Source organism: Bos javanicus, chromosome 23, assembly GCF_032452875.1.
Source record: "Bos javanicus breed banteng chromosome 23, ARS-OSU_banteng_1.0, whole genome shotgun sequence".
Classification (NCBI taxonomy): Eukaryota; Metazoa; Chordata; class Mammalia; order Artiodactyla; family Bovidae; genus Bos; species Bos javanicus.
The window spans coordinates 4874885-4900716 of NC_083890.1; the positions used below are offsets into that span (position 1 = coordinate 4874885).

A 25832-nucleotide genomic window follows, 5' to 3' on the forward strand; every position below is an offset into this window, starting at 1 on the left:
TTCAAGTACTATTTTTCCTGTTATAGAATTACAGAAAAAACGTGTTAGGCATTGATATAACTTATAAGCTGTATTTCAACTGTGTTGGAAAAATAACAGCTAAGCTCAGCTGAAGCAAATTATCAAAGATATTTAGACCTATGAATATAGACCTCTAAAATAAGCATATTCAAATAAATAATAACTGGAATTTGGGGTGCATTAGAGTTTTATTTATTGTTACTATTCTTAGTAGCTGTATCAGTAGTATACATTGTCAACCTCAGTCTCCAATTTCTCCCACTCCCCCTTCACCCTCGTTTGTTCTCTATGTATGTGTCTCCACCTCCACCTTGCAAATAAGATCATCTGTACCATTTTTCTAGATTATACAGATCTATGTTAATATATGATATTTGTTTTTCTCTTTCTGACACTTCACTATATATGACAGTTTCTAGATCCATCCACATCTCCACAAATGACACAGATCAGGTCAGATCAGTCGCTCAGTCGTGTCCGACTCTTTGCGACCCCATGAATCACAGCACGCCAGGCCTCCCTGTCCATCACCAGCTCCCGGAGTTCACTCAGACTCACGTCCATCGAGTCAGTGATGCCATCCAGCTATCTCATCCTCTGTCGTCCCCTTCTTCTCCTGCCCCCAATCCCTCCCAGCATCAGAGTCTTTTCCAATGAGTCAACTCTTCACATGAGGTGGCCAAAGTACTGGAGTTTCAGCTTTAGCATCATTCCCTCCAAAGAAATCCCAGGGCTGATCTCCTTCAGAATGGACTGGTTGGATCTCCTTGCAGTCCAAGGGACTCTCAAGAGTCTTCCCCAACACCACAGTTCAAAAGCATCAATTCTTTGGCGCTCAGCCTTCTTCACAGTCCAACTCTCACATCCATACATGACCACAGGAAAAACCATAGCCTTGACTAGATGAACCTTTGTTGGCAAAGTAATGTCTCTGCTTTTGAATATGCTATCTAGGTTGGTCATAACCTTCCTTCCAAGGAGTAAGCGTCTTTTAATTTCATGGCTGCAGTCACCATCTGTAGTTATTTTGGAGCCCAGAAAAATAAAGTCTGACACTGTTTCCCCATCTATTTCCCATGAAGTGGTGGGACAGGATGCCATGATCTTCATTTTCTGAATGTTGAGCTTTAAGCCAACTTTTTCACTCTCCACTTTCACTTTCATCAAGAGGCCTTTGAGTTCCTCTTCACTTTCTGCCATAAGGGTGGTGTTATCTGCATATCTGAGGTTATTGATACAACTTCATTCCTTTTAATGGCTAAGTAATATTCCATTGTGGGCTTCCCTCATGGCTAAGTGGTAAAGAACATTCCTGCCAATGCAGGAGATGCAGGTTTGATCCCCGAGTCAGGAAAATCCCCTGGAGAAGGAAATGGAAACCCACTCCACTATTCTTGTCTGGGAAATCCCATGAACAGAAGGAGCCTAGGGGGCTACAGTCCATGGAGTCCCAAAAGGGTAGAAGATAACTTAGCAAGTAAACAACAATATTCCATTGTGTATATGTACCACATCTTCTGTATCCATTTCCCTGTTAATGGAAATTTAGGTTGCTTCCATGTCCTGGCTATTGTTAATAGTGCTGGTATGAACATTAGGGTACATGAGCCTTTTTGAATTATGGAATATACACAGTAGTGGGGTTTATTGGTCTTATGGTGGTTCTGTTTTGAGTCTTTTGCATTAGAGTTCAATCTTTTGCTTTAGAGAATTTTAGAGGCTTTCAAGAATTGCATGACCTCACTTTGGCAGTTCTGATCATGTTCTTCATGTTAATCAACCTTGATCAAAGTGACAAGAGTTCCCTTCATCCTCTTTGCCCTTCCAGTCCTGTTCCAATAAGGATCCAAAAGTTCCCTCTCCCACTCTTTGCCTTGTTCTGTCCTTAACTGCTTTATTTCTGTTACTAGTGGAAGTCTCACCACTCTCAGAAGTGTGAATGATGACTTGCTTATTCTGCGTGTTAAATTCCTTAAGTGTGTTTATACTATGTTGTGCAAAGTAGTCGTTGAATCCTTTCATGTGTAACAGTGCTTGCTGCAGCAGACAGTGGGGCTGACTGGTGCTCCTGGCCAGGCCACATGGCCACACGAGGCTATTCTTGATGGCTGTCCATTCAAATGCAGGTGCTGAACTCATGCTGAAGAGTTTTAGAGTGTGTCGGTGTATTTGTGCTTGTGAAAGAGGGGTAGGAAGAGAGGTGGTCTGTTCTAGGACCATCTCCCCAACCCTTCACTACCCAAGACTAGTCCTATTCTAAGGACACGGATGTGTTTACAATTTTCATTTGAATGACTTGAATCTTTATAGCTTCAGTAATTGTGTGCCCTGGATTTCTTTAAGCAATTCAACTCTATTTCAGTGCTTAACCTGTATTACCCACTTACTGTCAGCTGACTGACTTGCCAAATTATCTGTGACATCTTCCCTAATCGACTACCTTCTATCTTTTCTTCTTTATTACACTGCTGCACATAAGGGTTCTAACCTTGCAAATTGCCTTAGAATGTTTACTGTTCATATTTTGTAAGTTTTTAATTGAAGGATAGCTGATTTACAACATTGTGTCAGTTTCAGGTGTATAGCAAAGTGATTCATATTTTTCCACTCTCCAAGAAATTTATTTTAGCATATGCCATAGATTGATATAATTGATATAGTAATTCTATATGAAAAGAAACCATTACAGAATTAACTAAGGTGGTGCCCTTACAAGGAAATAAAAAAAGGACATAAAGAACTCTTCCATGTAAAGATTCTGGATCTGCATCTTTTTTTTTCAATATATGAAAACAACATTAGAAGCAAAGCGAATAGTAGCAAAGAAAAAACAGAAGCTTGGCATATGTATTATATATGTATAGGCTGAGTTATAATACAAATATATATGCATATGTATGTGTGTGTGTGTGTGTGTGTGTTAGTCTCTCAGTCATGTTTGACTCTGCAACTCCATGGACTATAGCCCACTAGGCTCCTCTGTCCATGGAATTCTCCAGGCAAGAATATTGGAGTGGGTAGGCATTCCCTTCTCCAGGGGATCTTCCTGACCCAAGTATGGAACCTGTTTCTCCTGCATTGCAGGTAGATTCTTTACCCTCTGGGCCACCAGGGAAGCCCATATATATGTATATGTATATGTTTATATACATTTACATACATATACTTTTCCAGTTTCTTTTCTTTTATAGGGCATGTAAAAATATTAAGCATAGTTCCAAGTTCCTCTCATAATACTTAAAAATCAAGTTGTTTTTTTTTTTTCAAATGGGACATCATTGAGACAGTTGGTGAAATTTGCATGGGATATGTGGATTGGATGGTAGTGCTGTACCAAGGGTGATTTCCTGTTCTGGAGGGTTGTTTAGTGGTGATGCAAGAGACTGTCTTTGTCTGGGGGAAATACACACTGGTGAATTAAGGCATCGTGAGGGGTGGAGGTCATATCTATTATTGCTCTCAAACAGTTCAGGAAAAGATTAATGACAATTGGCAGAGAAGAGAGGACAACAAAAGTGGAGGATCCATGGGTTACAGGATGTTCCCACTTTCCAAATTCACATGTTGAAAGCCTATCTTCTGGTATCTCAGAAGAACTACACAAAAAAGATCTTCATGACCCAGATAACCACAATGGTGTGATCACTCACCTAGAGCCAGACATCCTGGAATGTGAAGTCAAGTGGGCCTAGGAAGCATCACTACGAACAAAGCTAGTGGAGGTGATGGAATTCCAGTTGAGCTATTTCAAATCCTAAAAGATGATGCTATGAAAGTGCTGCCTCAATATGCCAGCAAATTTGGAAAACTCAGCAGTGGCCACAGGACTGGAAAAGGTCAGTTTTCATTCCAGTTCCAAAGAAAGGCAATGCCAAAGAATGTTCAAACTACCTCACAATTGCACTCATATCATATGCTAGCAAAGTAATGCTCAAAATCCTCCAAGCCAGACTTCAAAAGTACGTGAACTGTGAACTTCCAGATGTTCAAGATGGATTTAGAAAAGGCAGAGGAACCAGAGATCAAATTGCCAACATCTGTTGGATCATCAAAAAAGCAAGAGAGTTCCAGAAAAACATGTACTTCTGCTTTATTGACTATGCCAAAGTCTTTGACTGTGGATCACAATAAACTGTGGAAAATTCTGAAAGAGATGGGAATACCAGACCACCTGACCTGCCTCCTGATAAATCTGTATGCAGGTCAAGAAGCAACAGTTAGAACTGGACATGGAACAACAAACTGTCTCCAAACTGGGAAAGGAGTATGCCAAGGCTGTATACTGTCACCATGCTTATTTAACTTCTATGCAGAGTACATCATGTGAAATGCCAGGCTGGATGAAGTACAAGCTGGAATCAAGATTGCTGGGAGAAATATCAATAACCTCAGATATGCAGATGGCACCACCCATATGGCAGAAAGTGACGAAGAACTGAAGAGCCTCTTGATGAAAGTGAAAGAGGAGAGTGAAAAATTTAGCTTAAAACTCAACATTCAAAAATCTAAGATCATAGCATATGGTTTCATCACTTCATAGCAAACAGATGGGGAAACAATGGAAATAGTGAGAGACTACTTTTTGGGGCTCCAAAATCACTGCAGATGGTGACTGCAGCCATGAAATTAAAAGACGCTTGCTCCTTGGAAGAAAAGCTATGACCAACCTAGACAGCATATTACAAGGCAGAGACATTACTTTGCCAACAAAGGTCCGTCTAGTCAAAGCTTTGGTTTTTCCAGTAGTCGCATATGGATGTGGGAGTTGGACTATACAGAAAGCTGAGCGCCAAAGAATTGATGCTTTTGAACTGTGGTGTGGGAGAAGACTCTTGAGAGTCCCTTGGGCTGCAAGGAGACCCAATCAGTCCATCCTAAAGGAAATCAGTCCTGAATATTCATTGGAAGGACTGATGCTGAAGGTGAAACTCCAATACTTTGCCCACCTGATGCGAAGAACTGACTCACTGGAAAAAACCCTGATGCTGGGAAAGATTGAGGGCAGGAGGAGAAGGGGACGACAGAAGATGATGTGGTTGAATGGCATCACTGACTTGATGGACATGAGTTTGAGCAGGCTCTAGGAGTTGGTGTTGGACAGGGAAGCCTGGTGTGCTGCAGTCCACAGGGCTGCAAAGAGTCAGACACCACTGAGCGACTGAACTGACCTGAACTGGTATCTCAGAATGTGACCTTATTTCTAGAGATAGTTTTATATAGGTAATCAAGTTAAAGGGAGGCTCATTTGACTGGGCTTTAATCCAATATGGCTGATATCTTTATTTTAAAATTTTTATTTTAGTAATATAGTTGATTAACAACGTTTTGTTAGTTTCCTATGGACAGCCAAGTTACGCACATACAGGCATCTATTCTTTTTTTCTAGTTCTTTTCCCATTTAGGTTATTACAAAATATTGGGCAAAGCTTACTGGGCTATACAGTAGGTCCTTGTTGATTATCCGTTTTAAACATAGCAGTGTACATCTGTCAAGCTTATTTTCATGAAGATAAACTCAGGTGAGTTCAAGGCCAGGAAAATCATACTTGGGCATGAGCCAACTCCCCAAAGGAAAACACAGATGCTTCTACTTTGGTGGAGACCTAACCCTTGCTTTATCTGTGGGGTCTGAACCAGATGAGAAGCCAGTAAGTGCAGGTGTGTGCCAACTCTCAGTCCCGAGTGCTGCGCACAGTGCGGAACGAGCGCGCCAGGCTGAGACTGGCCGGCTCGGCCCGGGGTGGACCGCGTGTGCGCAGGTGCCCGTCGGCGTCCTGCCCGGCGCCGCCGCAGTGCGCAAAGCGCGCGCGGGAGGCGGGAGGCGCTCCGCCGCCCGCAAGCGGAGCATCCCTGGGCGTTGGCCCCATCGCTCGCCCCCTGCTTGCTCCCTCCGCTCTCCCCGCGCTGCCCGGGCCCCGCCATGGGGAACGTGCCCTGCGCGGTGAAGCACTGCCTCAGCTACCAGCAGCTGCTGCGCGAGCATCTCTGGATCGGGGATTCAGTGGCAGGGGCGCTCGAGCCCGCGCAGGTACCATCTCGCGGCCCGGGGCGTCCCCACCTCTCCCGCCGCGGCGCCTCCCCGCCCGGGGCCCTCCTGCAGCGGTTCTGCGGTGTGAAGGCCTCTCCCCTGAAAAGGGTTCCCACCCTCTCCCGGGTGAATTTGCGGACCCGCCCCTCGGGGAGGCCCTTTGAATTCCCTACCTTGGCCACGTGCAGGTGGTCTGAAGGAAAGTGTTCCTTCTCTGCGTTTCCCTGGGAAAGGATCCTTCCTGTGAAATGCAGCACTTGTCTGAGGACAGCGTCTCTCTTTGCAATTCTCTTCTTATTATTGTGTGACAAAGGCGACGAATTTGTCGGAATGTGAGGCAGAAAAACGGAAGGAAGCCAACACCGAAGGCTAGGAAAACAGGGTGGGGTGAAATCATCCCTTATCTGTAATGTATTTATGCTCCAACACCCTTGAACAAGATGGGGGAAGATGGTAAATAGCAGAAGGATTTCAGAGCAAAATGTATTCTCATGTGATGCCTGAAATCCCATTTGAAGGCAACTATGAGGGCAGGTGAAGAGTAGCCACAGGCCTGCAATTTAATGCAGTCTTAACCGGAAATGGCAAGTAAATGGAGAAAATCTATATAAAGAAATTGATTTTCTCTTAAAAGAGCTTACAATTTGAAGTTTCACAGAGAAATAGGTAGTTGTTAAGTGAAAGTTAAAATGTGGGAAAAAGGAAGGAGACTATTTAGCTATTAATTTTTCAAATTTTGCTGGATGCAAAATATTTATTCTTTATACATCTAAGTACAAAATAAAAACTTGTGTTAAATGTAACAATTTAGCGGGTAAGCATAATTTGAGTTTGTGTCTTTATTTCTTTATTTTTTTTCTTTAAAAAAATATTGTGTTTTTTTGCCATACATTGACATGAATCAGCCAATCAACTATTCTAATACTGATATTAGGCTCCGTTTTTCCTATTGTTTTACATTCAGTGTATCTTCAATGTATCACCATGTGAATTGTAACCTTAGTTCTCCAGATTGGAGTTCAGCAATTGTGGATTCTTTCAAAGATTTGTTCTCATTACCTGAAAGATGGCGGAGGTCGTCTAACTCAAAGACTTTTACTGACAATGCAAGAGAAGGAAAATTAGTCTTTATGTTCCCATATGTTTGTATGTCTTCTATTCAATTTTTTGGTCTTCTCCTTTGATCTTTGTATTATAACTTTAAACCTTCATATTTACTCTGTTACAGAATCAGAAATCCTTACATTTCAGTGAAAAAGTGTGAGACTGTATATGACTTCTGTTGCTATGTTAATATTATTTTTCTCTTCTCTCACCCCATATTCTGATTTTGTGGGTTTGGGGACTGTGACAGAGGCTAGACTGCTAGGGTGCCTACTTTTCCCTGTTAGAATGTAAAAGCAGGGTAATTGAAAATGACTAGAATGACTGATCTAGGAATGTAGGAAATAGGGTTTTGGGATATTCACCAGCCTAATGAAGATGTTTTGTTTCCTTTTTGAGAAATTGCTATACCTTCTCTAAACATTGCCTTTTTATCCCTGGACTGATTTGCTTAAGAAACTCCTATTCATTCCTCAGGCACAGCTTAAAGATCACTTCTTTTGATCAACTCTTTTCTCTTTCTAAGGTCAGTATCCTTTTTCTGTGCTCTAGTGGGACTTTATGCATAATTCTGTTGTGGTTCCACTGTTGTGGAATTGTAATGTAGGTCTTGTCCTGTTGATACCTGACACTTGACTCTGCAATTTACCTCCTTCCCTGGCTTCTCTGTTTAACATCCTTACTGCTTTTAGCCCTACTGCTCTGGGTTCCTCAGGCTGGAATCAGACTGGCTCAGTGGCCTCTGTCTGTCTGGTAAATATGTAGATTTCTCAGGACTTTGAACCTACACTCACAGTTTCTGACACTATTAGTATATCTGTATCTTCCAGACTTGTAGTCCCTTCTGTCTCTTAAACTCCAGTCCTGATGTCCATCTGCTCAGCTGACATCACTTGAGTATCTCCAAAGCAATTCAGACTCAACATTTGCAAAATCAGACTCACATTCTTCCTCTTCCAACTGCAGCCCTTCTCTACAAGTTCCTAACACAGGGAATACTGTCACAATTCATTCTGCCCTGGAAGCGCAAACCAAGAGTCCATTTCCTTCTTTCTGTCATATCCAGGGTGTCACTAAGTCCTGCAGTTTTACCTCTTGAATTTCCCTCAGATCCATCTGCTTTTCCAACTTACTGCTGGATTTTAAAGTGGCATTTTCTTTCCAGTGCCCTACTGGAGTCTTGTCATCCTTCAACCCCCTGTTTCGACAGCTAGTTGAGAGATGTTCTCTATTTCAAATGATATCATGCTGTTCTCCTGTTTCACAACCTTCTGTGAATTCTCATTGCTTTTAAGAGTGAATAGCAAGCAAAACCTTTAATGTATTCTTGGAAGGCTCAGATGATATCTTCATTGCATCTGCGCAGCATTGTCTTAAGCCATGTCTTATGCTTGCCACTGTGTCCTTCTTTGAGTTTTCCAATCATCTTTCCTCTGGAAACAGGGCCTTTATCTATTTACCTTTCTGATAGAAAGATTCTTTTCAACTAATTAACCTTGAGATCTTAAACTCAGATTTTACTTTCTCAGATTCTCAAGCCAAGCATTTCCTGTTACCTTACGTTTCACAGTGCACTGTTCACTATATATAAATGAATTACTATATTTATTTTTGTTACCATTTAATGTTTAATTCCCTACCTGACTGTAAGCATCATAAAAGTGAGGAAAATTTCCACCACAAAATTCTCAACAATGAATAAAATGTCCAATTAGTTTTTGATGGCCAATTAATTTCTCCTGAATGAACAAAAGAATAGAGGTTTACCCTTCTAAGGCATAAGCATCTGAAGTATATGGGGGCCATGAACTCCTTCTTAGCACTTTTCAGGGTCCAAGACAATGACTGGCACATTGTAGTACAACACTAATCTTTTTTATGTTAATTCCAACGTGATGACAATTAAGACAGATGTCAGTAAAGTTTGGTCTTAGTGCTGATAGGTGGATATTATTACTGTTCGTGTTTTACCTTTTTAAAATTGAACTATAATTTATAATGTTTTACAAGTGTGCAGAAAAGTGATTCAGTTATACATACATATTCTTTTTTGTATTCTTTTCCATTATAGATTACTACAAGATATTGATTATAGCTTCCTACGCTATACAGTAGGACCTTGTTTATCTATTTTATATATAGTAGTGTAGAAATTCCCATGGATGGAGGAGCCTGGTGGGCTGCAGTCCATGGGGTCGCTGGGAGTTGGACACGACTGAGCGACTTCTCTTTCACTTTTAACTTTCATGCATTGGAGAAGGAAATGGCAACCCACTCCAGTGTTCTTGCCTGGAGAATCCCAGGGATGGGGGAACCTGGTGGGCTGCCGTCTATGGGGTCGCCCAGAGTCGGACACGACTGAAGCGACTTAGCAGCAGCAGCGGCAGCAGTGTGTATCTATTGACTCCAAATTCCTAATATATGCCTCCCACCTTTTCCTTTGGTATTTGTAAAATTGTTTTCTATGTCTATGAGTCTATTTCTGTTTTGTAAATAATTTCATTTATATCATTCTTTAAATTCAACATATAAGTGATATATCATATGGTATTTGTCTCTCTGACTTATTAATTCTTCACTTAGTATGATTCTCTAGTTGCATCTGTGTTGCTGCAAATGACATTATCATTCATTTTTTGGCTGAGTAATAGTCCATCATACGTATGTATATATATGCATGCCACTGGAGAAGGCAATGGCACCCCACTCCAGTACTCTTGCCTGGAAAATCCTATGGATGGAGGAACCTGGTAGGCTGCAGTCCATGGTGTCACTGAGAGTCAGACACGACTGAGCGACTTCACTTTCACTTTTCACTTTCATGCATTGGAGAAGGAAATGACAACCCACTCTAGTGTTCTTGCCTGGAGAATCCCAGGGATGGGGGAGCCTGGTGGGCTGCCATCTATGGGGTCGCACAGAGTCGGACACGATTGAAGTGACTTAACAATATATGCATACCATATCTTCTCGGTCCATTCACATGTTGATGGACATTTAGGTTGTATATTATCTTTTCATCTGATCAAATTTAGTCCTACTTTCATGGGGAAAGAGTTGAAAATTGATTCTGGAGGTTGTTCAATGAGCTTAACTATTTCTCCACTGCTAACTATGGTAGAGGGAATCATGGGTAGGGCCCCTAAGTTTTGAAATAATTTGGTTGCAGCTGGGACAGACAGAGTGCTCTGTTTTGGAAGAATCTGTGCTAGTCAATAGAAGATTCAAAACCTAGACTCTTTTCTGCTACCAATAAACTATTAAGATAAAATATTATATTTGTGTGTAAGTACAAATACACTTTTTTGGAACTTAGCAATTTATTACCAAATATAAAATGAGTCAATGTGCATTAAAGGCTTACGCTACAACAGCTCAACATAATAAAATTCTTTAGATCTCTCTCTCTCTCTTTTTGTTTCTCTTTTTTGGTAATGGCATTGGTTTCTCAGAAGAATTCCTTAATGGGTTTCTCAGAAGAATTCCAGGAGGTCAAAACTGATCCTTCTGTGGTTCAAGCTATCGCTTAGGGTCTATTTTATTTTTTATTATTTGTCTCAGTTAAAATGGATATGATGAAGCTGGCTTAACTGGTGGTTTCAAGTTTTGATTAAAATGAAGTGTCCTTGTAAAATAGTCCTTGTTTGATTCAGTAACTAAATTTCTTTCTATATTAATAAAGAGACTTAAGCAATAACTAAATCTCTTTATATATTAATACCCTATCACAGCCATAAAATTTCCAATGGTCTAAATTCTATCATAAATAGCATTTTAAATATGTTTGTTTTGTTTTTTAAAGATACAATTATAGGTTACGTGAGATTAAGTTTATAGTTATTTTACATTTTATCCTGATCCTTTTAAGTTGCATTTGCTGTGAGCAAAAATTAAGATTCTAAGTAAAGTATTTAGTGTTAGAGGATCTCTTGAGTTTAACCTGAATATATAATATTTTTGTTTAAATTTAGTGAAAAGATTAAAGTGACTATATACTTTATGGTTAACAGTGCTCAGCTGTTAATAAACACCTTAGGGTCAGTGGGGAGGAATTGTCAAAAAGAAAACAAACTACCAGCCTATCCCACTGCTTGTTTTCTGTTTGACTCAGGTGTTCTTTGGCCCTTTACATCACCCTTTTTACTTGTTTTATGACTTCTTTGAAATTACATAATTTTTAAAATTCATTTTTCCCCTGCATTAGCTTGGTGGTTATATATTGGGGTTTTTTTGGGGGGAGGGGGTACCAGTTTATTTGCAGGAATGGTACTAAGAAAATAACTTAAGTAGATGTTTTAGTACAACTTACAGAAAAGGTGGAGCTAATCCAAACATGTGTGCACTGTCCTGGTGACCAGGGAGCCAGCCTAAGGCTTAGCTCTCGCTCTCGTTATCCTTACAATGTTTCCCTGGGTGTGTTTATCAAGGGGTACTCTGCCCTGCCAGATTTGGGGGCCCCCATCTTGCACAGGTTGGTTCCGTGCTCACCCAGTTCTTTGATGGATTTCACCTACTCTTTCAGGCAGTGAGTGTCAATGAAGTCACACAAATGGGGGTCATTTTTTGTCAGTGGCCGGTGTGTGCAGTTCCAGTCGTGGCAGATTGACTACTGGAATCAGTAGTGTAGCGCACATTCCATTGCGTTCAGCCCATTCTTGCCGTCATCAGGGTCCGGTTTCCTGATATCCCGAAGGACGCTTCGGCCACCTCCTTAGTTCTGCAGCTTCATCCGTTTCTCAGCATGTTCCCTCTCCCCACGAGATTGGTGAAAGTTGGCAAAGCCTTTCAAAGCCACATAACCGCCGTCCACAGAGTAAGACACGGACAGGCAGACGTAGGAGGCCTCGCGCTCCAGGTCGCTCTGGCGGTCACGGCCGTCTGGAGTCCTGGTGGCCGTTCTGCGCACCTGCGAGGCGGCGCGGCCCTGGGCGGCCGGGAAAGGCCGTGTGGGCTGAGCCGCGCTGGAGGGGCTGGGGGACCCGGAGGGGCGGCGGACCCTGAGGGGCAGAGGGGCAGGGAGGTTGGCCAGGGCTGGTTCAAGGGGCGGGCCGGGCAGGATCACCAGGTGCAGTCCAAGCATCCTTGAAGCAGGAAACCACAGGGCACCTCCACGAAGATAGCCCATGGCATACTGTTTCTACAGTACTGTTCGTTGTTACCTAGATGGTGTCAACATGCAAACTTGACTTATTAAAATATCATATAAATTAGTTCTATATTAAAAATTAACTCCTGTTAGTGCCTTCATATATTGTATGTATTCATCCTCTACATGCTATATTTGTAATATATACTTATACAGTCAATGTACATTTATATTTATGTGTGTATTTCCCATTTCCTTGCTCTTCGTTACTTTCTAAAGATCCATCCCTTCATCTGGAATTATTCCCCTTCACCCTAAAGTGTTTGCTTTAATATTTTCTTTAATAAAAATCTGGTGGTGATACTTTTAGTTCTTATTTGCTTGAAATTACATTTATGTATACATGCATACAAAATGCATAAATATAATGAATATTGACTTTAAATATATGTTCCATATACAGAGTTAGGATACATGACATGGCAACCATACAAAATGCAGATTTCTCAATAGATAAATGGAAACCAGGGACAAATAAGAGAGAAATCAGCTGTTGGCTTTATTTTTGGACCTTTGATGATAACCTATCTTCAGTTCTCTTCTTGTTATCTTTGGTTTCCAACAGTATGACTATGATTTGTCTAGAGATAGTTTTCTTCATATCTGATAGTGGTTCATAGTGCTTCTTGGGTCTATGACTTGATGCTTGTTGGTTTCTATGTGTTTGGGGAAATTTTCAACCAGTTGCTTTCAAATATTACTTATTTCTTTTTTACCTCCAACTCCAACTTAGACCTACAGTTTGAAGAATCTTAGAACATTTTCTTGTGCCCCATTGGTTTCTTATACTCACTTTTGTATTTTTCATCTTTTCTTACCGTTGTCGATCTGAATATTTTTCTCAAGTATATTCCATTTCACTAATTCCCAATTTAGCTTTGTCTAATTTGCTGCTAATTTAATTTGTATCCTTAATTTTTAGTTATATTTTTGAATTACTACATTTCTACCTTGTTTCTGAAACCAATTTTTAGCTCTCTTTCCATCATATCAAGAATTCTTGAATGTTTATCAGTTATCTTAAGTTTCATCTCTGATCATTCCAATATTCAAATCTTCAGGGGGTTTCTTTCATTTATCTTCCCTCTTGGAAAGCCTACTAGCTTTTCAGTTTAAGTTAGACACCTGTTATGTAAATATTATAGATGAAATTTGAGGCTTTCAGTCATACTGTCCTTCTCCAGAAAAGATTAACTGTTCCTCCACCTCTTTTTGCTCACACTCTACAAACTGCCTTTGGAAACCACAAGCCTGTTTTCTCTCTCTCTCTATTTAGGATTCTACATGTAAGTGAAATAGTACAGTATTTGTCTTTCTCTGTCTGACTTGTTTTGCTTAACATGATGTCGTTAGGCCCCATCTGGTAGCAAATGGCATGGTTTCCTTCTTTTTATGATTGAATAATGTGCCTTTGTGTAAATATATAGCACATTTTCTTTATCCATTCATCAGTGGACACTTGGGTTGTTTTCACCTCTTGGCTATTGTAAATAATGCTGCGGTGATCATGGGAGTGAAGATATCTATTTGAGATAGTGATTTCCTATCCTTGGGAGAAACACTTAGAAGTAGAATTGTTGAATCATATGATAGTTTTATTTCTCACCTTTTGAGGAACCTTCATACTCAGAAATGTTTTCTATAGTGGCTGCAATGCACAAGCTTTCCCTCTTCTCCACATCCTCACCAACAACACCAACACTTATTTCTTGTCATTTTGATAATAGTCATTCTGATGGGTGCCTGGAGAAATACCAATAACCTCAGATATGCAGATGACACCACCCTTCTGGCAGAAAGCAAAGAGGAACTAAAGATCCTCTTGATGAAGGTGAAAGGGGAGAGTAAAAAAGCTAGCTTAAAACTCAACATTCAGAAAACTAAGATTATGGCATCCGGTCCCATCACTTCATGGCAAATAGATGTAGGAAAAAAAGGAAACAGTGAGAGACTTTATTTTCTTGGGCTCCAAAATCACTGTGGACGGTGGCTGCAGCCATGAAATTAAAAGACACTTGCTCCTTGAAAGAAAAGCTATGACAAATGTAGACAGCATATTAAAAAGTAGAGACATCAGTTTGCTGACAAAAGTCTGTATAGTCAAAGCTATGATTTTTCCAGTAGTAATGTACAGATGTGAGAGTTGGACCATAAAGAAGGCTGAGCACTGAAGAATTGATGCTTGTGAACTGTGCTGTTGGAGAAGACTCTTGAGAGTCCCTTGGACAGCAAGGAGGTCAAACCAGTCAATCCTAAAGGAAGTCAACAGTGAATATTGATTGGAAGGACTGATGCTGAAGTTGAAGCTTTAGTTGAGCACCTGATGTGAAAGGTGACTCATTGGAAAAGACCCTGATGCTGGGAAAGATTGAAGGCGGGAGGAGAAGGGGGCGACAGAGGATGAGATGGTAGGATGGTATCATCGACCCAATGGATTTGAGTTTGAACAAACTGCAAGAGATACTAAAGGATGGGGCATGCTGCAGTCCATGGGGTCGCAAAGAGTTGGACATGACTGAGCAACTGAACATGAACAGTTCTGATGGGTGTGAGGTCAGGAAGATTTATCTTTTGCTTCTAGCAGGCAATTAGTACAAGGGTAGCTTTTGTTGTTGTTCAGTCACAAGGGTAGCTTATCTTAAGGCAATCATATATTTAGCTGATTCGAGGCTGGACCTGCTTCATTTGTGAAGGCTTCTCTTTTCTTGTCATCCTAATTTTTATCTTGTCATCCTTCAGGGTTCTGACTAAAGCCCTAGAGAGTTTACCAGAATGTCTTCTCCTTTTTGGGATCTGAACTCAAAAATATTTCCTCCTCAACCTCTCAGGCTCCTGGGAGCTCTGATGCTCATCCTAGCTTTTCACCTAATTACATTAGAATTGGCGAATGCCCCAAGGGGAAAAGTCATGCTGAAAATTAGCCTTAATCACTTCATGTTTTTTTTCTGCATAGTATCTTGGCCACTGAAGTAAACCTACTCTCAGAAACCCTTAAGGCTATCAAAAGGAGATTTTCACTAATTTTTACGAGATTTTCTGGCTTCTCTGGTGGCTCAACAGGAAAGAATCCACCTACAGTGCAGGAGCTTCAGGAGACGCAGGTCCAATCCCTGAGTCAGGAAGATCCCCTGGAGAAGGGAATGGCAGCCCACTTCAGTATTCTTGTCTGGAAAATTCCATGGATAGTAGAGCTTGGTGGGCTATAGTCCATAGGGTCGCAAAGAGTCGAACAAAACTGAAGAGACTTAGCACGCACTCTCACCAGATTTTCTGGTTCTCAGTGACAAGTTTGTTCTGAACAAGCTAATTGAAGGATTAACAATAAGAGTGGAAATATAAAAAGCACTAATTTTGCAATATAATTTGAATTGTAAAAAATATATTCATTTACCATGTTACAAAGCTTTTGAACTGGTTACATTCCAGATAATATGCAAACTATTGACATTAATAATTTATTATTTATTTTCCCAGGTTTATTGAGATATCAGTTCAGTTCAGTCACTCAGTCGTATCCAACTCTTTGCGACCCCATGAATTGCAGCACTCCAGGCCTCGCTGTCCATCACCATCTCCCGGAGTTCACTCAGACTCAGGTCCATCAAGTTGGTGATGCCATCCAGCCATCTCATCCTCTGTCATCCCCTTTTCCTCCTGCCTCAAATCCCTCCCAGCATCAGAGTCTTTTCCAATGAGTCAACACTTCACATGAGGTGACAAAGTACTGGAGTTTCAGCTTCAGCATCATTTCTTCCAAAGAAATCCCAGGGCTGATCTCCTTCAGAATGGACTGGTTGGATCTCCTTGCAGTCCAAGGGACTCTCAAGAGTCTTCTCCAACACCACAGTTCAAAAGCATCAATTTTTCGGTGCTCAGCTTTCTTCACAGTCCAACTCTCACATCCATACATGGCCACTGGAAAAACCATAACCTTGACTAGATGGACCTTGGTTGGCAGTAATGTCTCTGCTTTTTAATATGCTATCTAGGTTGGTCATAACTTTCCTTCCAAGGAGTAAGCGTCTTTTAATTTCATGACTGAAGTCACCATCTGCAGTGATTTTGGAGCCCCAAAAATAAAGTCTGGCACTGTTTCCACTGTTTCCCCATCTATTTCCCATGAAGTGATGGGACTGGATGCCATGATCTTCGTTTTCTGAATGTTGAGCTTTAAGCCAACTTTTTCACTCTCCACTTTCACTTTCATCAAGAGGCTTTTGAGTTCCTCTTCACTTTCTGCCATAAGGGTGGTGTCATCTGCATATCTGAGGTTACTGAGATTTCTCCCGGCAATCTTGATTCCAGCTTGTGCTTCTTCCAGCCCAACGTTTCTCATGATGTACTCTGCATATAAGTTAAATAAGCAGGGTGACAATATACAGCCTTGACGTACTCCTTTTCCTATTTGGAACCAGTCTGTTGTTCCATGTCCAGTTCTAATTGTTGCTTCCTGACCTGCATACAGATTCTCAAGAGGCAGGTCAGGTGGTCTGGTATTCCTATCTCTTTCAGAATTTTCCACAATTTATTGTGATCCACACAGTCAAAGGCTTTGGCATAGTCAATAAAGCAGAAATAGATGTTTTTCTGGAACTCTCTTGCTTTTTTGATGATCCAGCGGATGTTGGCAATTTGGTCTCTGGTTCCTCTGCCTTTTCTAAAACCAGCTTGAACATCAGGAAGTTCATAGTTCACGTATTGCTGAAGCCTGGCTTGGAGAATTTTGAGCATTACTTTACTAGCATGTGAGATGAGTGCAATTGTGTGGTAGTTTGAGCCTTCTTTGGCATTGCCTTTCTTTGGGATTGGAATGAAAACTGAACTTTTCCAGTCCTGTGGCCACTGCTGAGTTTTCCAAATTTGCTGGCATGTTGAGTGCAGCACTTTCACAGCATCATCTTTCAGGATTTGAAATAGCTCAACTGGAATTCCATCACCTCCACTAGCTTTGTTCGTAGTGATGCTTCCTAAGGCCCACTTGACTTCACATTCCAGGATGTCTGGCTCTAGGTGAATGATCATACCATCGTGATTATCTGGGTTGTGAAGATCTTTTTTGTACAGTTCTTCTGTGTATTCTTGCCACCTCTTCTAATAATATCTTCTGCTTCTGTTAGGTCGATACCATTTCTGTCCTTTATTGTTCCCATCTTTGCATGAAATGTTTCCTTGGTACCTCTAATTTTCTTGAAGAGATCTCTAGTCTTTCCCATTCTGTTGTTTTCCTCTATTTCTTTGCATTGATCGCTGAGGAAGGCTTTCTTATCTCTCCTTGCTATTCTTTGGAACTTTGCATTCAGATGCTTATATCTTTCCTTTTCTCCTTTGCTTTTTGCTTCTCTTCTTTTCACAGCTATTTGTAAGGCCTCCTCAGACAGCCATTTTGCTTTTTTGCATTTCTTTTCCATGGGAATGGTCTTGATCCCTGTCTTCTGTACAATGTCACGAATCTTAGTCCATAGTTCATCAGGCACTCTATCTATCAGATCTAGGCCCTTAAATCTTATTTCTCACTTCCACTGTATAATCATAAGTGATTTGATTTAGGTCACACCTGAGGAACCAGAGATCAAATTGCCAACATCCGCTGGATCATAGAAAAAGCAAGAGAGTTCCAGAAAAACATCTATTTCTGCTTTATTGACTATGCCAAAGCCTTTGACTGTGTGGATCACAATAAACTGTGGAAAATTCTGAAAGAGATGGGAATACCAGACCACCTGACCTGCCTCTTGAGAAATTTGTATGCAGGTCAGGAAGCAACAATTAGAACTGGACATGGAACAACAGACTGGTTCCAAATAGGAAAAGAAGTCCATCAAGGCTGTATATTGTCACCCTGTTTATTTAACTTATATGCAGAGTACATCATGAGAAACACTGGACTGGAAGAAACACAAGTTGGAATTAAGATTGCCGGGAGAAATCTCAGTAACCTCAGATATGCAGATGACACCACCCTTATGGCAGAAAGCGAAGAGGAACTCAAAAGCCTCTTGATGAAAGTGAAAGTGGAGAGTGAAAAAGTTGGCTTAAAGCTCAACATTCAGAAAACGAAGATCATGGCATCCAGTCCCACCACTTCATGGGAAATAGATGGGGAAACGTGGAAACAGTGTCAGACTTTATTTTTCTGGGCTCCAAAATCACTGCAGATGGTGACTGCAGCCATGAAATTAAAAGACGCTTACTCCTTGGAAGAAAAGTTATGACCAACCTAGATAGCATATTCAAAGGCAGAGACATTACTTTGCCAACAAAGGTCTGTCTAGTCAAGGCTATGGTTTTTCCAGTGGTCATGTATGGATGTGAGAGTTGGACTGTGAAGAAGGCTGAGTGCCCAAGAATTGATGCTTTTGAACTGTGGTGTTGGAGAAGACTCTTGAGAGTCCCTTGGACTGCAAGGAGATCCAACCAGTCCATTCTGAAGGAGATCAGCCCTGGGATTTCTCTGGAAGGAATGATGCTGAAGCTGAAACTCCAGTACTTTGGCCACCTAATGCAAAGAATTGACTCATTGGAAAAGACTCTGATGCTGGGAGGGATTGGGGGCAGGAGAAGAAGGGGATGACAGAGGATGAGATCGGTGGATGGCATCACTGACTCGATGGACATGAGTCTGAGTGAACTCCGGGAGTTGGTGATGGACAGGGAGGCCTGGTGTGCTGCGATTCATGGGGTCGCAGAGAGTCAGACACCACTGAGAGACTGATCTGATCTGATCTGATCTGAATGGTCTAGTGGTTTTCCCTACTTTCTTCAATTTAAGTCTGAATTTGGCAATAAGGAGCTCATGATCTGAGCCACAGTTAACTCCTGGTCTTGTTTTTGGTGACTGTATAAAGCTTCTCCATCTTTGGCTGCAAAGAATATAATCAATGTGATTTCAGTGTTGACCATCTGTTGATGTCCATGTATAGAGTCTTCTCTTGTGTTGTTGGAAGAGGGTGTTTGCTATGACCAATGTGTTCTCTTGGCAAAGCTCTATTAGTCTTTTCCCTGCTTCATTCTGTACTCCAAGTCCAAATTTGCCTGTTACTCCAGGTGTTTCTTGACTTTCTACTTTTGCATTCCAGTCCCCTATAATTAAAAGGACATCTTTTTTGGGTTGGTTCTAAAAGGTCTCGTAGGTCTTCACAGAACCATTCAACTTCAGCTTCTTCAGCATTACTGGTTGGGGCATAGACTTGGATTACTGTGATATTGAATGGTTTGCCTTGCAAACGAACAGAGATCATTCTTTTGTTTTTGAGATTGCATCCAAGTACTGCATTTCGGACTCTTTTGTTGACCATGATGGTTACTCCATTTCTTCTGAGGGATTCCTGCCCGCAGTAGTAGATATAATGGTCATCTGAGTTAAATTCACCCATTCCAGTCCATTTCAGTTCGCTGATTCCTAGAATGTCAATGTTCACTCTTGCCACCTCCTGTTTGACCACTTCCAATTTGCCTTGATTCATGGACCTGACATTCCAGTTTCCTATGCAATATTGCTCTTTCCAGCGTCGAACCTTGCTTCTATCACCAGTCACATCCACAGCTGGGTATTGTTTTTGCTTTGGCTCCATCCTTCATTCTTTCTGGAGTTATTTCTCCACTGATCTCCAGTAGCATATTGGGCACCTACCGACATGGGGAGTTTCTCTTTCAGTATCCTATCATTTTGCCTTTTCATACTGTTCATGGGATATAGTTGACATCAAACATTATAAGTTTAAGGTATACAGATTTGATATACATATATTACAAAATGATTACCATAGTTTTGCCTAGTATCTGCATCATATCCCATACTTAATCATCATGTAATTAATTAAAAGAAATCACCATTGCCTTTTTTGTGGTGAGATTGTTTAAGATATACCCTCTTAACAACTTGCAAGCCTATAATATAATATTATTAACTATCATGAGACTATACCTTAGGTTCCTAGAGCTTATTCATCTTATAGATTACAGTTTGTATAGGAAAACAATTTAAAGTTTAGAAAATTAATAAAGAGTTGTCTGCATCATCAAAAAATAAGATTTTAAAGAGAAACTGACTTACACTGGTTTTCACTCTAAAAATTGCAAAAGATACAGAAGATATTTTTTAAACATGAAAATTATTATTATGCCTAACTTAAGTATCTGTCTTTAGAGAAACAGTATACTATTATTTACTGCTTTTTATGTATGATGTAGTTCAATAAAATTTGTTAAATGACTAAATAAATGAGTGATTAAGTGGATAGTTCCTTTATTATATTTTGTCTCTATTGATGTAAGATTATTTTGGATCTTTCCACTTAATGTGTGTGAATTTGGTAGCAGTAATTTCTTCTTATTAACCTCTTCTTTACAATCTTATCTTTTGCTTTGCTTGGATTCATTCCTGATTCATATTTAATAGGCTCTGGACACTGCCTAACTATGTGACATGCAATAACTCACTTAATCCTCACAACAATCCTTTTTGTAGACACAGTAACTGAGACACAGGTTGAATGACTTGCTCATGATCAATAGTTGATGATCTCAGAGGTGAATTCAGGCAGCTAAGGTTCCAGAGCCCCTGGTTTTCACATCTACCAGTGTTTCCTGACCTTGCTGGTGAGAGGAGTCGACGGAGGCGTTTATTAAATGTGCTAGGAATTCTGATCAGTAGCAGCTATCGCTGTTCTTTGCTTCAGCTGTCTTTGGAGAAACGCTGGGCTGGGTGACGCTGCTCCTCCTTTGTCCCAGACTCTGCTTTAGAGGGTCTGCTGTTGGCTCATGTTTCCTCCAGTCTGTCTTTGGAGAGCTCCTGGCTCCAGCTCGTGGACTCCTATGAGTTTTGACTTCCCTTTTCGCCTCTCTGAGGGTGAGAATAGAGTTCTGCCTGGAATAGAATTGCATTGGATACAAAAGGAAAAACAACTTGGTTTCCAATAAATTTCCTGTTCCCTTCCTTCTCCAGTACTTTCTGCCTTTGGATTTCTGTTGGCTTCCCTCTTCCTTGCTTTCTCTCCTTCCAGCTGGCTTTCTCATCCTTCCCTCCCCCAACCCAGTGTTCTTGTTTTTTTCATTAGCTCTGAGCTTCTCCAAGTCTTCTGGCTTCCTTTCTGCTTATTCACTCTGGGCTGCAACTTTCCCTGACCCTCTCTCCTTTCCTCATTTTCTTCCTCTAAGCTTAGATTTTATTTTTATTTCTTTTGATTTTCCCTCATCAACCAAGGGGCTAGACTGTGCAGACATGTAATTTGATGTGTTATGCTTATGGAGCAGATGGTATTTAAAAGAGACCAAGCAAATTCATATATGTAGAGAATATCATTTTAGCAGAAATTCTGATTTGAAAGTGATTGTCCAGCCTGCTTGAAGACCCCACAGTAAAATCAATGCATGAGCATGCTTTCCTGGTCTCACGATTGTTAGACTGAGTAGAAGATTCAAATTGACTGCTACACAGATGAGCCATATTAACCTCTGGAAATGTTTTATTTTGTCAAGACTACACTTAAAAGATAAAAACAGATGAATGTCTTAAACAGGATTTGCATTCTTCCTCATATCCTTAGCTGCCTCAGACATCCAGTTTATCTTCCCTTTTTTTTAATCTTAAAAATTAGCTCATCTTTCCTATATCTATTTACTGTTTTATGAGAAAAAATAATAAAGGCCCCTAATCTTATAAACTGCTTTATTATCTTTTTCACCCTTGATTTGAAGACAGATACTCACCTTCTACTAGTGGTGAAACTTTCCTTAAATGTCTTTCTCTGTGTCCTTCGTTTCCACCCCTGCCAACCCCAACTCTTAAGTAGCACTCATTGAACTCAAGTTTGTTTTCTGCATCAAAGCTCTGTTCCCCACCAAAGATGGTCAAGTAGAAACATCCCTCTAGTAAATTTGTAATATTTGGAATGCTAGACTGAGATTTTCTAAAAGGTGAAACTACATTTACCTTTTCTATTATCCAGAAGATTTATATACTTAGATTCTGGTAAATATTTACAGAATAAAATAGTTTGTAGGTGCTAAAAATCCATTCATAGTGTAAACTCAGGTAGTTTTAGCCACATTCACTGACTTTATGACTGGCAAAAAAGATACGTGTTTAATTATATCAAAGATATTATTTTTATAAACAAGAATAAGTAGCTCTCAATCATTTTTTTTTTTTAAATATTGGGCTAGAATGTTTTAAGATTCATGTACTCATTTTGGAAGTTTGAATATCTATATTTTTTTCTTTCATGGCTATCATATAAAGGTCAGAAGGAGTAGAATCTAGCTTTTCATTCACTTTCCGTGTCTAGGTTTTTACTGGGTTAGTTCACAGAGTGTATGATACGCATCTCCTTGTCATCCCACTTTACAAGAGAAGGAATGGAGACATGGCGGGGTATGATGACACCCTCAGGGTGAAACAGCTTCTCTGTTGCAATGTGTGAGCTGTGGGCCCGGGTTTTGGATTCAGTGGTGGTGCTGAGTATCCCACTGATAGAGCATCAAATGTCTCCTTATGCTTGTTACTTTCCAAGTTATGTTTCCTTGGATTTGTGAAGTAGGGAAGTGTGCGTGAAGGGAAACTTCAGCTACAGAAAAAACACCTTTAATACGTTTCACCCTGTAAAATCAGCCTTTCAGAAAGTCTTTTCAGTGAACTTTATGAACAACCGATGGAGTCTGGGAAGCTTGGCAAGCAAGGAGGCAGGAAGCCCCAGAGAAATGTATCTGTCAGACATCTTTCCTCCTGAGGTTTCCTTCCAAGTGATTTTGGATCCTGAAGGAAGTAGAGGGTCTCTCTGTCACTGCGTTTGTACATCTGTAACCCACTGGGTGTGCAGAGTCTGGCATCCACTTTTTAAATTCTTTCCTTGATCTGTGTTTCAATGTGAAATAGAAATGAATTATAGCTGAATGTTGGAGTCAAAATATGAACCTTATTTTAGTTAGACACAATTTGTACTTTTTGAGAATTTTTATTTAAGGGCTAAGGCTTCTCTGAATTTTAAGTGCTATGCCACATTTCAAGCCTTGGATTCTACATGGAGCTGTGGACCCAGTCACAGATAAAAGCTGAGGGCAATTTGGAATTCTCTTTGCCCAGGTTTTAGGGCTGGTTTTAAAAGGCATATGCAGGACCCATGGAGAAACAGATGAAGTGATTCAGAGGTTTACTCACGAATGTTTGATATCACTTAGTTTCCATTCCCGTGTGAAAAGATTTTAATATTTAATATAATTCTGCTGAATGTATACTCTAGAAAATACTGAAAGGAAAACTTGAGTTAAAGGAAATAGAACAGAAGCTTGCATAAACACTCATCTCTGGAGAGCTGGATCTCTTAAATCTATTTGGTCTTGAAAGCATGTATACATATAGACCTCTCGATGGAAATGCCATAATGATAACTTGTTAGATAGAATGTCAATCATTTGATTTTTTTTAAAGTGTTATTTAGGGGCAGGAGTATTATTTCAGCTTACCTGTACTAAATTTGCAACTAGCTTATTGCATAGGGCAAATTTAAGAATATATTTAAATTTAAGAATACATCAGAGATATATTAACTGTTAATAGAATATTATTAACAGGAGTTTAGAAATTTATATGATGATGATAATGATGATGATACTACCAACCACTGTTTTTTAAAAAATTTTATTTTATCGGAGTATAGGTGATTACAATGTTGTGTACAGCAAAGTGACTCAGTTATACATATATGTATACATTCTTGTGGGCTTCCCTTGTGGCTCAGCTGGTAAAGAATCTGCCTTCAATGAGGTAGACCTGGGTTCGATCCCTGGGTTGGGAAGATCCCCTGGAGAAGGGAAAGGCTGCCCTCTCCAGTATTCTGGCCTGGAGAATTCCATGGACTGTATCGTCCATGGGGTCACAAAGAGTTGGACATGACTGAGCAACTTTCACTCACTCATACATTCTTTTTCGTATTCTTTTCCTTTAGAGTTTGTCCCAGGAGAGTGAATATAGTTCCCCATGCTATATAGCAGGCCCTTGTTTGTCCACTCTGTATTTAAAAGTTTAAGCCTGCTCACCCCAGACTCCTACTCCATCCCTCCACTACCCACCTTGGCAACCACAAATCTGTTCTGTTTTTGTGAGTCTGTTTCTGTTTCATAAATAAGTGTATTTGTGTCATAGTTTAGATTCCACATATAAGTGATATCATATGATATTTGTCTGTCTGACTTCACTTAGTATAATAATCTCTAGGTCCGTCCATTTTTCCACAGATGGCATTAATTCATACTTTTTTTTATGGCTGAGTAATATTTCATTGTATATATGTACCACATGTTCTTTATCCATTGATCTGTTGATGGACTTCAGGTACCAACCACTGTTTATCAGCAAAGTTTGGTAAAGGCTTTACATAATTTCTGAATTCTTACAGTTCTGCAAAGAAAATTCTGTTATTTTCACTTTTTATATGAGGAAAGAAAGTAAATAATATTTTTCTAGGTCAAATCCCTGGTAAAAACACTGGGTTTGAATCTTTGTCAGGTTCCAAAGCCTATGTTTCTTCACTATATCATGTCAGTTGATTGAACACTAGGAACTTCAATTATAAAATTACTTTGTACTCATTTTTTGCAACGTGTTTTCTTTTAACACATTTGTAAAGTTCTAGATTTATCTATTACTGCAGTTGGTTGGGAATGGCTTAGGATGATACAGCTTAGTTTTTAACCATAGTTAATTTTGAGCCTGAATTCATTTAAAGCCTGAGGTGGATGGACCTGAATGAATCACTCTTCTTCAGAGACAAGTTATTCAGATGTTTTATGATGATTCCATAGATTTTTGTGACCTTTCAGGATTTCCTTCCTTCATTCTGACCTATCAGCCACACTTCTCTTTCTCATGAGCTTGGGTTAATGGTTTTAGAGGGTATTTCTGAGACATACACCCTTTCTTAGTTTTTTAGTAAGTAGCTCAAATAGACACATACAGTCCTATCCAAAAGGTCAGATATTTTTAAAAAGTATTGTTGCATACATACCAAATATTGTGTATGCAGATTTCATAGATATACTGAAAGACCCTGCATTAATCTGTTTACTTTACTGCAACCATTGGCTCTTTATTCATTTTTTTCTGAGTGGCCATCCGAAACCATAGTGTGTAGTAAAAAGTTGTACTACAATACAATAAATGAAGTTTTTAAAAGGTCTCAGTGACCTAAAATGTGCTGAAGTGCTCTTGTGAGGTTAATACAATTTTTTATTAATAATTCATGGGTGTTTTGAAGCCTGGACAATGATCATTCTCTGTCAAAAGCATAGAAGTAAAGAAGTAAAGTTGTACAGAAGATCATGTTGTACAGAAACAAGTTGTACAGAATGGATCATAGAACAAAAAGACTACAGATGAAAAAGAACAATAATGACAAAGCAGTTGTTCTATACCCAGAATGTGTTCTTAAGTAGAAGGATTTCAGTATCTTCCATTTGAGAACTCACTCTGAACGGCTCAGGAACCAGAGCCATGATGGGATTGAACACTGGAGCTGAAATTACACTCTCACTCCACAC

At 40.0% G+C, this 25832-nt stretch overlaps 1 protein-coding gene and 1 long non-coding RNA gene across 3 annotated transcripts in view; one reads left to right on the forward strand and one right to left on the reverse strand.

Annotated features, from left to right (window-relative positions):
* Positions 1-12016, reverse strand: part of LOC133236050 (uncharacterized) — a 43548-nt gene extending 31532 nt beyond the window's left edge. Inside the window, exons 1-2 of the long non-coding RNA XR_009732714.1 lie at positions 11642-12016; positions 6223-6418 (exon numbers count right to left, since the gene is read on the reverse strand). This is a non-coding gene — a long non-coding RNA (uncharacterized LOC133236050). The remainder of the gene's footprint in view (positions 1-6222; positions 6419-11641) is intronic.
* HMGCLL1 (3-hydroxy-3-methylglutaryl-CoA lyase like 1) overlaps positions 5813-25832 on the forward strand; it is a 197180-nt gene continuing 177160 nt past the window's right edge. Inside the window, exon 1 of one of the 2 annotated variants that reach the window (XM_061397811.1) lies at positions 5813-6049. In XM_061397811.1, coding sequence (XP_061253795.1) covers positions 5942-6049 — 108 coding nt within the window. In that variant the 5' untranslated portion in view covers positions 5813-5941. The remainder of the gene's footprint in view (positions 6050-25832) is intronic. The other variant, XM_061397810.1, reaches the window with a different exon arrangement.